This window comes from Caloenas nicobarica, chromosome 7, assembly GCF_036013445.1.
Source record: "Caloenas nicobarica isolate bCalNic1 chromosome 7, bCalNic1.hap1, whole genome shotgun sequence".
Lineage (NCBI taxonomy): Eukaryota > Metazoa > Chordata > Aves > Columbiformes > Columbidae > Caloenas > Caloenas nicobarica.
Window position 1 is genome coordinate 5,316,104 of NC_088251.1, and position 13,164 is coordinate 5,329,267.

At 37.6% G+C, this 13,164-nt stretch overlaps 1 protein-coding gene across 3 annotated transcripts in view; it reads left to right on the forward strand.

The window, feature by feature from the left end:
- The window catches only part of ATE1 (arginyltransferase 1), an 80,161-nt gene extending 71,398 nt beyond the window's left edge, over window positions 1-8,763 (forward strand). For all 3 annotated transcript variants that reach the window (XM_065639340.1, XM_065639339.1, XM_065639338.1), the window contains exon 12: window positions 5,642-8,763. In XM_065639340.1, coding sequence (XP_065495412.1) covers window positions 5,642-5,820 — 179 coding nt within the window. In that variant the 3' untranslated portion in view covers window positions 5,821-8,763. The remainder of the gene's footprint in view (window positions 1-5,641) is intronic.
- Window positions 8,764-13,164: the final 4,401 nt, after the last annotated feature.

Below are 13,164 nucleotides of genomic sequence, written 5' to 3' on the forward strand. Positions count from 1 at the left end.
TTGCTTCTTTTGTCACTGTGTATTGTCTATTTTATTTTTGAGGATGACTTCCTATATTTTGCTGGTGAAGGAAAAGAAATAATGCTTTAAATTTTGTAATAAATGAGCTTAAATTCAAAGGTCAGATACATTACACTTCTGATAGAGGCGGAAACATTTTGTATTTCCAGTAATTCATATCTCCTATATTTCAGTCATAAAATTTGAAATGTTAGTTTGTTTCTTCCTTTTAACTTTTAAAATTTCTTTGTTTTAAAATCATTGATCATTAACTATGACAAGGTCATGTAAACCAGATGTGGCTTTTTCAGCAAGGCCGTAGTGTTTCTCCAAAAAATGAACATTGCTGTAGTGTAACCAGCAAAGCATGAGTGCTGCTTTTGATCATTTTTACACCTAGTTTGAAAGCTTGGGTATCATGAAACCTCTTAATTCCTTGTAAATTGAATTTTAAACGTGTTATTTTAATTCGATTTGGGAAATGCGGACAGTGTTCATCTTTTAAAACGATGCAAGTCCTCACTGCTTCAAAATGGAAAATTAAGAACCAAGAACAGCTTGAAACAAAACCAAAAACCAAGGATGCCCTTTGGTCAGTCTCAAAGTACCACAGTTTTCAAGTGTTAATCTTCATACTTTTTTTTCTTTTTCCTGTGGATTTAATGCTTAGAGGTAAAAATAGCTTTTCTGAGATTCCATTTTTAAGCAAAATGGATACCAGTTTATAATATGAGTTATTTACGTGGGAGTTTCCTTCAAAGACTGCTTTCAAAGTGAATCACAGGTTTCAGTTAATGGCACAATTTTAAATATTTTAAATGTTGAATTAGGACTGGTTCTTTGCCTGTTTGCTTTCTTTCTTCCACTGTTTCATCCTGCTGTGGAGGGAAAAAAAAAATCCGGTTCTCTGTGTTGCAGGGATGCAAAAACACAAAGTGAAGATGATCAAATACTTTCTTTGTTCCAGGAGGGTTTTAAGTATCATTTAAGGAAACTGAAACTTTTGATCAGAAACAGCATCATTTCAGAGTTTAGCAGGATTGCCACATTTCTTTTTTGAATTAGAAATGCCAGACCTCAGTAAGGCTTCTTACTAATTCTGAATCCACTCTGTACAGAAAACGTAAGAAATATTTTCCTGTGACTAATGTGAGTTTTTTCTGAAAATTGGCACTTGTCGTTTTTCCTATTTAAAAAATAAGAAAGTCAATAAATTTGTCACTTATTTTTAATTATATCTTCACTTATTTTCCTGTAGATGGAAAAATGCATTTTTTTTAAAAAGAAAAAGTTAGGTTGCTCGCATTTCTAGATTATCCCCTGACAAATTGAAAAATGTCTCGTCCATGTGGAATATCCAGGGGGAGGAGGGAACCCATCGCACCCATCGCGCGCGGCTCCGAGCGCTGCCGCTCCAGCCCAGCTTTCTGCATCGCCATTCATCAAAACCAGCTTTGACCCAAATCAGCCACCCCCAAAAATCTGGTTTAGCAACAGTTTGCTCCAAAAGCCTTTGAACCATCGCACTTTTTTCATCGCGATGTTGGCTCTGCGCCTGTGTAGGGATGCGGCTTCGCAGGTGCCTGCCCAGCTTTCTGACCAGATGTAGCTGGTTTTCACTTCAGCTTGTGTTAGGTAGTAATAATAAAGATTAATGCGCCCAGAGAATAAAAATATTTGGGTATTGGCTTCCCAAAGTAATTTTATGAAAGTGCTAATCAATTCCTACCTGTGTGAAAAAATTCAGAATGTGAAACATTGAATTTCTGTGTAAATGCATGCCGATGCTATTGCCGTGAATAGAAGTGGTAAAGTATTTCCTCCTCCTTATTTTATGTTGGTATTTCAGCAAGAACCCATATCAGGATATGAAACTCGTGTTTTGGTCTTGGGAGGGAACTCGCAGTTTTGGGGCGAAGTTGGTTTGGGTTGCGCAAAGAAATAAAACCAGAATTGTATGGGAGTGTGTCAGGATTCCTGCTCTTCACATTCCTCCTGGTCTCTTGAGTATAAAAGTATTTCTGGGGCTGCCTCTGAAGACCACGGCTCTTACTTTTAGCTTATTATGCAGTGTCTGTTGACAATCTTTGATGAAGATGCGTGTGTGTGTGTAGCTGGGCCAAGAAATCAAACCAGTATGTGCCTGCTATCTACTGAGACAAACCATTGCGTAGAGGGTCTTTAGATCCCTTCTACTTTTTGCTTTGTTTTTCACTGATACTTAGCAATGTATCTGATATGTTTTGGGTTTTTTTTAGAAAAGAAATCTAGGTATGGATTGCATTTAATAGTGATACGGGGCTGGGAACAAAGGATTTTAACACCTATTTGCAATCTTTGCCATTTTTTATGGCATCATGGTGGCAAGGCTGAATTATACATGAAATCTCACCTATATGCAAATTTCAGTAGGTTAATGCTATATAAATAATTTTATGGTTTAGGACCAAAGGGGAGAAGAGAAAGAAGTGACAGCTTATTTATTCAACAAGAATTTAGACCTATTTTTGGCTTTGGGACTTACAGGATGATACTTCTGTAAAGACAGACATTTGGCATCCTCACTTGCTCAGTTTCCTAAAGCAACAGGTACTTTCAACCTACAGAATTGATTTTTCTGAAGTTTAGGGTTTTTATGTATCTAGTCTCCAAACTATATTGATACATGTAACTGAATTATGGGGTAAAACCTTGTATGTTTTATATGTGAAGTGACAGTGTCTCTTCTGTAGACTACAATTACCATGAGAAGGTAATTTTCACAGATACAAAGGTAAAGTCCCAGGACCTCGAAAGGACGTTAGCAGTACTGTACCATCTTTATTGATAGAACTGCTTCCACCAAATCCAGTCATTTCAAGTGATAAAGTTTCCAGACATGTCTGGAGAGGATGCACAGAAATAAATAAATGGTAAAAAATGCAGCGCTTAACAAATTTCCTAGAACCCTTTGTCATAATAGCAGTTTCATGTGGCTGTAGAGCTAGAACTAGTGTGCAAGGAGGATAATGCACTGACCACACTTGATGTAGTTCATAAAAGTGAGTGTATAAAAACACACGCTGAGCAACAAGAACCGAGTTCAGCTGAGCCAGTGGGGCTATAGTGAAACTGAAGGTACGGTAATTTTAGTTACTGTAAGAAACTGAATCTGCAGGCCAGGAATGCTACGAGCCAAAAGATGAACTCATCCAGAGTATCGCGCTTCAGTGTTACTTGAAAGGAAGGAGTATCAGCAGTGAGTAGTGAACACCTTTGAAGGTGCTTTTGGCGTGAGACTGTGGAGGCTAGGCTTGGCCTAAATCCATTTCAGGGCACAAACTTACAGTCAGCCTAGAGGTGCAGTAAATATAAACTTTGGAATTTAAGAAGTTAAAATAACTTTACACTTCTGTCACCTCCAGAAGCTAAACTTGCACATTTTTCCTTGGTGAACTCTGAGAAAGGACGAGGATGTAATAGAAGAGGCGGTAGGGCTGGTAGGAAAAACAGCCTCTTGGGATATCAGAAAGGTGTTGGCCACACATCAAAAACCGAATGGATTTCAAAGACGGAGAGAAAGCCATAAAGTGTTTTTGACTTGGGTGTTTATCTAAAGCAATTGCCAACAATAATTAGTGGAGAATGCAATCTTAGCAAGTACTATTCAGATTTTCTTCCTTCAAACCACATTTTCCTAGTTAAGTCTTAAGAAATACATTGTGCTTTCATGTCAGGAATCAAAACACAGATAAAAGTAATGAAGTCATTTTAAACTTTGTAAAGTAGACTTTGTTAAGTTTCACATACTAAATTCAGGCAATTGGCAGGAAAACGTTTATAAGGCATTTCTGTGGATGAATAAGGACAGGGTCTTAAGAATGTCTTGCAAAGAAAAGTATTTAATGACCTCTTTTGTCTTTAATAAAGCATAAAGAGTGTTAAGTTTTTCTGTAGTAAGGACTACATTTGAATAGAGAGATTTGTCTTATAGATTTCTTCAGATTCTTCCAGACAAGTTGTTTAGCTTACCTGGGCCAAGTCTAGTGAGCTTCAGGTATGTAAATGAGAAAATAAGGCAGGACTTGGTGACCAGTTTGCTTCCCAGAGCTGGTGTCATATCTTGTGTGCTTTGGATCTATTGCCGTTTGTGAAACTTGCTGAAAAAGTTCTCTCTGTTTATTTTCTTATAAATAAAAACTATTGTTGCCCATGAAGTAGCTGTTCAACTGGTCTGATTTTCCACAGCAGTTGGTTTAATTTTGAGTCAACTGATGATCAGCAGAAGGTTTCGTGGTGGGTGCTGTAGGTGGGGAAGGATGTTGGGTGGGTACCACCATCTACATCCTCTTCAAGGAGCCTTCAGTGTTCTAACTTAAAATAAGCACATGAACATATAAAATATTTTAACTTGGGGCAGATTCATGCAATAGTTAAAGCTAAACAATTTTATTTATCTGTGCTGTCTCGTCAGTCAGAATAATATCCTCATGCTGAAAAAAGGTTGAATCTTTGAGTACTTTATGTCCCAAGATGCTGATGTTCTAGTGAGCATCTCTGTTACTGTTTGAATTTATATGGTACTATTCTCAAACTCATATTTCAGCTTCTGTGTGTGACTCTCACATTGGTGGCTTTTTAAACCTAAAGTTCAGAAAAGGTCCAAAATTTCTTTTACTGATGTTTTATAATAATTTTATGAATTTATCCTTCAATGGCCTTGGCCACGTGGTGTGTTCTCTCACATTCTTTAGAGTCCTCTAGCACTGTAGAGCCAATTTTTCTGACTGGCAGCAGCTATATAATGTTATTATTCAGCAATAGTAGCATCATCATTAAAATAAGGAAGTTTTAACTTGTTCAACGATGCTCTTATGTGCATGATTCTGGTTCAATTAAGTCACAAGGGGTCTGTAGGTGAGGTTAACAACATTCAACTATGGTGTGTGTATCTTTGAAAGCTTGAGGAATTATGTCATGCCCACCCAACTAGTGCTTGCACTGCACAGCTTGGCGCTCAGACTTGAATTAAGGACATTTGTTTAAATTTGTTCTACTAGGAAAACTCAGGAACCAGTATAAATGAGGGGAAAAAAGATGGGGGCTGGAGGGCCAGGGAGTTTCACCTGGGAAGAAGGTATTTTATTGCCTGATGCTTACCTGAGGCAAACAGTGTGGAGGCTTCTTGCTGGTTTTAATACACTTTTCACAATTGGGGGAGTGCTCCGTGCTGGTGGGTTTTGCAAGTGGTGTAGGAATTAAGCGCAATATGGCAATAACAGCAAATCTCGTTAATTGTGTTTGGAAATATTTCCCAGATAGAGTTTCACTTCTGGCAGCGGACTCCAGCGAGCATTAGATGAACATGAATGTTAAAATACAGCAGGAGAGGTATTCTCAGAAATGGTATATATCACCATTAGAAACGTGCGATGTGTGATTTATTTTTTCACACACCACAAATACAGTTGCTTTGCAATCTAGGTTTTGTTTGCAGCCATGATTCAAGAAGCCAGCTCTGTAGATCAGCTCTGCTTTCATCTGCAGATTAATTTTATTACTTCATACAGTTTTCATTATGCATATTGAAGTCAGTTGCATAAATTAAGATCATATGGACAATATGCATAACTAATTTTTGTGTCCTCTGCTTCTTTTGCAGTTGATGAAGGTCGTATTAAGGAGCTGGGTAGGGTGAGGGTACTTCACAAGAGAACCGTGATGCCTTACAGCGTGTACAAGAAAAGGAGGAAGGGGCCAAGCGACGAAGCCAGCGTTCAGCAATACGCAAGTTTGGTTGGCCAGACCTGTTCAGAAAGAATGTTGTTGTTTAGGAGTTGAAAAAAAATCATTAAATGGCATTTTGATGGCGCTACATTTTATTGCACTGCCACTGGATGGTGTCTACTGTAGTCGTGTGTTGGTATGTCTACGCAAATAGCAGTACAAAATGCAGGTATATATCAGGCTTGTGTGAATACATGGTACTGTGTTTAAAGGCCAGCTCCAATAAAATTTATAATACAGCAAGGCTTTAGCAATATAAGCTTAGAAAAACATGCTCGCAATATATTTTAATTAAGTAGTTCTAGCCTTTCTGCGCATTTTGAGTAATTCAAAGTATCTAAGCAAAATTAAAAACAGGTGTCTTTTTTGTAGAGGCAAAGGTTGACTAAATCTAGAATAATAATAATTAAATTACAAATGTTTTCGAATAGCACCTTGGCTATCTGTCATTTAAAATTGTCATGAAATTTATGCTCACATTTGTATGCTCCTAAACTCTTGCAAGAGAATTTGAAATGCGCTGTTACTTTCTAATGTGAAATCTGGCATGGTTTAATTTTATTTCAATAGTATATTTAAAAGCCAGGAGGAAAATATCTTCACTGCACATTCTTCATTTTTTTAAAGCCGTAGGTTAGTGTCTGAGGTCCTAGTGAATGTAGGAGTAGATGATGCAGGGCTTGGGAAAACTTTCCCCTTTAGAGAAGAAAGAGAATAGTTGCACTATAAATATACCAAAGATATGCAGCCAAGCGGCACAGTGTTGTTTTGGTATAAGCCTTATCCTTTGTCTAAAAAGAGCGGATATTTTAATGCACATCGCTAACGTGAAATAGAGCTTGGGAGGTTTCCCCTGAAGTTCTTCAGTGCACATTTCAGAACTATGCTAAAAAAAACACCTGAGGTACCACTGCTGGGTTTTGTTGCAATTTTTTTTCTACAGAATTATATGGGAAGACTTAAATATCATATTTCTGCATTTTTACTGACTGTTTTGTTTATGGTGCAGCAGCTCACAGGTTAACATCTTTAATAATGTTTTACTAAATATTTCTGTTGGAAACACAGGAAGTTGTGATGCTTTATCAAAGCACTTTATTTTCTTATATATGAACGCTGTCATTAGTAGTTTGTGTCCCTACCAAGTCATACAAGTTATAGGAATTTGGGGAAATAACACTGTTGTAGAATTCAGTAATCTGCCACAACATCGAAATGATACCAATGCATTTGTGTGTCTTCTTGGATAACAGGAGCTCATATTCACCTTGAATCAACTTGAACTTTCCTGTTAAATGTTGAAGAAAGATTCTTATTCAAGAATATATGTGTAGATTTTTTTCCCCAGACAGGAAAGTTTTACTCTCTGAGAGTAACATCTCCTGACATTCATGGGCTTGATTTAATTTTAAACACTTGGCCAATAATATTAATGGTTGATTTTTGTGCGGAACAGACGTAAGAATTTTGGGATTCAAGTGCATTGCAGATTTAACTTTTTTCCATATCTGTTTGATCATTTTAATATTATTGATAGAGAGCACAGCTTCAACAGTAATTTACAAAAGTAATTTTATATCTTATTAATGGGGATTTATTGTATTGATCTACTCCCAGTCTGCAACAAAATCGATTATATCTGTCAGCATTAAATCTGGTATGTGTTTGTCTCTTGCCTGGTACCGAGAAGCTTCTGTATACCAAACAATCTAGTTTGTCCATGTCTTATCTAAACCTATTGTCAGGGGAGAACCACTAAATGCGACTTATGAACATTATTATAAAGAGTTCCTTTCTGTGGAGAAAATACTCTTGCCACTCAGTGAAATGTTAAATAGCGTAACATTTTTTGCCTACCCAATGTGTTGAAAAGCGGTCATGCCCATATGGCTTAAAACCAAAATAAATGAGAAAAACATTTTATATAACATAAAATCAGCTAATGGGCACAGAGGAATTCTAGTGTGACTTACTAAATCTTAAAGATTATAAAAACCATTTAATGATGGTTCTTGCTGTGCTCCTGGAGAAGTTTCTGTTAAATTGTAAGGGAGCAGATGTAACATCACCATCATCACTGAGAGTTCTTGAAGAGCTCCGTCTTTTGTGCCCACAATTTGTTACTGATTTGCCTTCTAGATATGTAGTAGACATGATGCTCTGTTTCTCTTGGGCATCTTTTAAAGACTGCAGTTAAAGAAAAGTGAGGTAAGTATAAAATGGAAAATTGAGTACAGCTTGAAGTTGTGATTGGTGTGACCACTAGAGGTAAATGACCATTTTCTGTGAATTCTGAAATGGTGCTTTCCCTTTCTGACCTCCCCTGGAACTGCAGCACCTCCCGGGCTTCTCACTCTTACTGAACTCAAATATATAAGTATATCTAAAAAAAACCAGTCACCATTGAGATTAACTCAAAAATTGAGTTCATCTGGTGTAGTATGCTGAGATCTGACTCACTTCTTCAGTGTTATTTTAGAAGGGAATTGGTGCGGTATTTTTCAGGACTGATACCTCTATCCCTGGTTTAGAAATGGAAGAGAGCCTGAGGATGAAGTTCTGTAAATTTTGCTATTGACTTCAGTGGAGCTGAAAATTCACCACTATTATGATTTTATTTAATAAGATGTTGTCATTGAGAATTGTTGACTTTAGAGATGTTTAATTTAGTACAACCTATTTTATAAGAGGTTTTGTAGTGTAGTTAGTTTGTGAGATTTAATCTCTAAGGTTGCCTTGTTCTGTTGTCTGTTGATAAATGAGCATAAAATGGTTGTAAGAAAATGCAGATCTGTGACCAGTGCTAAAAAATACCATTCTTTGTTTTAATTGGAAATAAATGGAAAGCTTACTTGTTTCCAGCATCAACACATTTCACTAAATGCAAAAGAACCTGCATGTTGAGTTTGTAACTGCTTTTCACCAGGCCTGTTTGATTTCTAAGTATAGAAAATAAATTTATTTCTAGTCTCTGTGGATTATTATAAGTAAATAATAGCGACAAGTGTGACATCTGTCTTTCTTTGTAGGAATTCATTCTCTTGGAGGTTGTCTAAGTGTTCAGCAAAATCAGGGGAGTCAAAAACAGTAGCAGTGGTTAGAAGGGATACCTCTGAGTTCCAAATATATGCCCATATTTTACAACTAAATTTTAGTTCTGGCTAGACAGATTAGTGGAGAGTTTATGCTTTGAAACAGAATTTGTAGTTGTTTTGAGAATGGAATGGGAATGGAATGGGAATAGAATGGGAATGGGAATAGAATGGGGATAGAATAGAATGATTTTCACAAATGGAGACCAGATAGGACTAGCTCTTTATTTTAGTTAAACTATATACCATTTCCAGCCTGTTGAAAAAATCCTTTATCTGAAGCAAACAGCCAAACAAGCAACCCAGAAATCTGGGCTACATGCACAAGATAACCAAACACTGATTTGTTTTCCAGTTGAAAGGGGCAGAATTCCATGTAATTCCAGGTTCCTGAATGAGATTTTTGTCGAAGCCCAGTGCCACCGTGGCTTGAAATCCTGGTGTGCCAAGGTTTGCGGTGGCCCAGTGCACAAGGCTCTGTCCTTCAAATTGTACTGCTGGGAACATTTATTTTTTCTGTTTCATTGCTCCTTTGGAGTCTACATCCATCAGTCAGAAGTTCCATGAATGTCTGTGCCAGGTGATCGTTCCGAAGCGACCAGCCTGATCAGCCGTTTATTTCTGAATTCCCTCTCATTCTGGTTGTCCCAGATAATCCTTCAGACATGGGTTCGTTAACAGTTCTTCTTGCTCGTTCTGTCCCAGTCCTGCTAGAGGAACGTCTGCTTTTGGGAGGGTGTAGACAATATTTAGGGCAGAAACCATCACCACATTTTGGGGGAATCATCAGCGTTTCCAGAAGCATCACAGCCACGTATTGTACCCAATATATTTATAAAACTGCACCTTCGGAGCCTTTTACTTATGATCTCACATACTGAGCATAAGAAAAAAAAAGAAGCAAGATGATTATGTTTCCACTTGCCAAATGATTTATTTTCTTAAGTTCGTCAAAGCGATGGGGAGTTTCCACGCCCTGGCTCTGTGGTTGTCCTTCAGAGGGCAAGGTGGTGAGATGTTCTCCTTGGGTGAGGAAGGGTTGGAGATGACCCTGTGTGACAGAGAGGGGAACCGAAGGCGGCTCCTGGTCAGAGGAGCATTAACAGGTAAGTAGCGGTGTGATTTGCCTTTAGTTGTGAGACAGGGATTAGTCTCACTGGGGAAATAAAAGTGCTCCGTGGAAAACAAATTGTATATTAATAAATAACACCCTTTATACATGGTGTCAACCAAATATGTGAGCCGTAGCTGCTAACAAAATGAGTATACCAGCTAGGTTGATTATAATAAGCTCATTTTATATGTTTTGGTGGTTTTTTTTAAAGTACAGTGACTAAGTTGCCAAGTATACGAACACTTAATAAACAGAAAATGTTGTGAATAGAACTGCTTAAGTACAAAGATAATGGTGTCAAAATATGTTGTATAAGCCGGAACAGATTTACAGAAACAGATATACAATAACAACTCGTACTGAACATAGTGTCCAGATGCTAGTTGTGGTCAGTGGATTCCTAAATAAATAGTATTCTATAAATTAATCTGCTGTATGCATTTTATAGCACATTTAAGGCTCATCTTGGGGGAGCTTTGTTTTCTAACAGTATTAAAATAAATAGGAATGTAAATAGATGAAATTAACATATAAAACCAAGTATAGCATGTGTTAATGCTATCTATATTAATACAAAACAGTCTTAACTCTGAAAACAGGGGCTGATCTTGGGCACATCAAGTAACAGCTCAGAAGCTTTTTGGCTATATCTCTTCATGGTTATGTTTTGCTGGTTTATTTATATTCATTTCCTCATTATAACTATTCCCATCAGATTTTTGTGCTTCCCATCCGTTATTTCCACTCTGGTTTTGACACATAATACATGTGTCTGCCAGAAGTCCTGCTGAGAGATTGCTATCAGGACAAAAGAAAGTGTTAGAAAGTCTATTAAGCAGTGAGAAGAGAGCAGAGTCCTCGGGGACAGTCAGTCTGCAACCTTTGTGCTGCAGAAAAAGCAGGATTTATTTACAATTTAGTCTGCTGCAGGCTTTAAAATAAATATGTCAGATTTTATTCATTTCCCATTGTCTAGGAGAAATCAATGGAGCATTGTAGAATATTGAGAGGAAAAAAAAATGAGCTCAGTGTAGTGCATTTATAGCAAAAAAAAAAAGAGATGAAATTGTATGAATTCTGTTAAAATTCTCCAGTGTCTGCATAGTATCAGAAAAGTGTAGGCTGGATGGGACTTCTAAAAACTGTCTTCTCCAGGCTGAAGCAGGGCAAGAACCCATCCACTGTCCCTCATGGGGTGAACCTGGTGCTTTGCATCAATCTCTAACAAAGGCAGTTCAATAAATTCCTTAAAGTGATTTTCTGCAGTCAGTAGTAGCCTGGTTATTGAAAGTTTTTAATATCTGGTATTTATTTTTCAAACTTTTGGTTGCAAGTGAACCCGGTTTGTTCTGTCCTACCTGAACGCGAAGAGCAATCACTGAGGTTTTTCTTTGCAACAGCTCTAGACGTTTTAGAAGACTGTCACCAAGTCAACCTGCTGTTCGTTCTAAGCTGAACAATCCCGATTACCTTTCAAAATAGTCATATTTTTAAGATGTTTTATTGAGCTTTCTTAAATATTCCCCCATCAGTCCACTTTTTCTTTTTCAGCATGGTGTCCTAGTGCCACCTGCTCCAGTAATCAATGTCATAATTATTTCAGTGTTTTACATCAGCAAATACATGTTGCTTTTTCAAAATAATAACTGTCACTATCCTAACTGATTTTTTTCTGTTTGACACAGATCTGTATTTTCTGTTTATCTACCACACTTCTGTAAAATACGGTGAAGAGCCAACCCTTACTCTACCAGCAAATATAATTTCTCTCTCCTTAAATGCTCTCAAGCTGCAGCCACGAGAGGGCATGGTCCAGCTTGCGAACCCCATCGTAGCACTAAGGTTACTTCTTGTCTGATTATCCACGTTTTCTGGGTCTCTTTCATTAACGTCTCATTCCAAGTTTAATTTTTTACTCTCCTCTTAACTGTGGTGTATCAGAAAAAAAAAAATCATTGGCAGGTGAGGTTGACAAAGTTCTGTGCTTCATTAGTTGAATGATGCGCGAATTTGTTGAAATAGCTTTTAATCCTGATTTTTAAGACTAATAGTCTGGATTTTATAATTCTAGATTTATTAAAATTAATAATATACTACTAGTACATTACTGACATTAAGATCTGTAGAACACTTGAGGAGGGGCCAGCTATCAGAGTTATCCATCTCCAAATGCTTTTGATGTTATTCTAGATTAAGTAATTCTTGTTATTCCTTTCGATGTTGTAGTTTAATTGATCAACTCTTATCAAACCATGTGCAGTCGGAGCATTAATAATGTCTAATATGCTGTTTATTGCGTGCATTTTGATAGCTAGCCTATATTTCTCAGTGGGTTTGCAACAACTGCATCAATGCATCTCGGGGAAAATGCTGTCTCCAAAAATGAGCAGTGTGGTCGCGTCTTCTGGTGCGAGAGGTGTGTGTTGCGCTCACTGACAATTAGCAGTTGCACTTGGTTGCTAATAGCTTGTCCATTCCATTGCTAAGGCCCTGTCTTTTCAGAAGCCAACTGATAATTTTAAGTCAAACACAACATTTTATTTAAAAAAACAAACAAACAATGCTCAGTTCACACCTGCCCTGGGGGGTCTTGTCTTGGTGAGGTTTCTGGTGCATTGATTGTGAAAGCTGGGGGAAAAAAAAAGTACATTATTTTTCTGCTTTCCTTATCCCTCTTTTGGTTTTATCCTAAGTTATTTTGATATCAGGACTTCATTCTCACCTATGCAGGGAATAAAGTGATATCGAAATCAGGTTTCTAGTAGTGAACTTAGAGGTCATGAGACTGCAACACTTCATTGCCAAGGGCATTGCAACCCATTTGTTTTGTGAATGTATCAGTCTCTGTTGCTCAAGATGAATGTGGTCAAAGACAAATCAGTTGAAAAAGGAAGCTTCCCGGTTTTAAATTATTTATTATTTTTCATACAAATACTCTATTGCAGTGCCCAGAAGCCTGGAAGAGGCTTTGTTGCGACGGGTGCTGCAGGTGTCCTCAAGTTGAGATTTTTGCAGTCCATAACGTCCCAGATGTTTTATAAATACTCCTTTCTCAGCTGGCTTCAGTAAAGGGAGTGAATAAACTGCTCTCCAGGAGCTGGCAGAAGGCTGGGAGGGGGTTCCGAGCAACGTCTTGCTCCAGGTGTTGTGTCTTCTGGAGGGTTGGTGGCACCTTAGGACCATCCAGGGAGA